Raw genomic sequence first — 643 nt, 5'->3', positions numbered from 1 at the left:
GCGGTGCGCCCACGGACACACCAGCGCGACAAAGAGCGTCGTCTCGTCGCGCGACTTGAGTGCCTCGAGCGCCGCTGCCGAGAGCGACGTAAATGGAACCATAGGTAGCTTGCAACCGCGAGGCATTTTGAGCTCTGCTGGTATCGCTCGATCGACCAAGGCGCGAGCATTCGAAGCCTGGAGTAAGCGCGATCGCATGATCACCGCAAGTACGTAAGCGTAGCGTCATCGACTGACGCGCCGCTTCAATGCGATACTAGTACCAAGACGATATTATATGTAGGATAAACTGAGTAAAGGTTGTCGCCTTCGACAACTCTATTTAGTGGCAGATCGTTCTAGTCGCTAGAAGCTTACGGCCACGGCATCTCGCCCTTGGCGACCTGCGCGCTGATCTGGAGACTGATGACGCTGCCAGCCTTGGGGTACAACGCCGTCATGGCCGCAATAAGGTCCGTGCTGTTCTTGGCCTTGGTCGTCTCCATGTCAAAGTCGCGAATGTACTTGGCCGTGAACGCGGGTGCAGCATCACTGATACAGGACTACAGCGCTGTCCACGGAGCGATGACCAACGAGCCCATTTGTTTGTGGCATGTGCCATAAATAACTCGATATTGCCAGAAATAGCCACGTTTCGGCGCCC

The 643-nt window shown here is 55.8% G+C and overlaps 1 protein-coding gene across 1 annotated transcript in view; it reads right to left on the bottom strand.

Annotated features, from left to right (window-relative positions):
- Positions 1-327: 327 nt before the first annotated feature.
- The window catches only part of SDRG_16598 (hypothetical protein), a 1,191-nt gene continuing 875 nt past the window's right edge, over positions 328-643 (bottom strand). The window contains exon 3 of the mRNA XM_008622814.1: positions 328-542. Coding sequence (XP_008621036.1) covers positions 354-542 — 189 coding nt within the window. The 3' untranslated portion in view covers positions 328-353. The remainder of the gene's footprint in view (positions 543-643) is intronic.

The sequence above is a fragment of the Saprolegnia diclina genome (assembly GCF_000281045.1).
Source record: "Saprolegnia diclina VS20 unplaced genomic scaffold supercont1.137, whole genome shotgun sequence".
Lineage (NCBI taxonomy): Eukaryota > Oomycota > Saprolegniomycetes > Saprolegniales > Saprolegniaceae > Saprolegnia > Saprolegnia diclina.
This window is presented reverse-complemented; position numbering and strand designations above follow the sequence as displayed.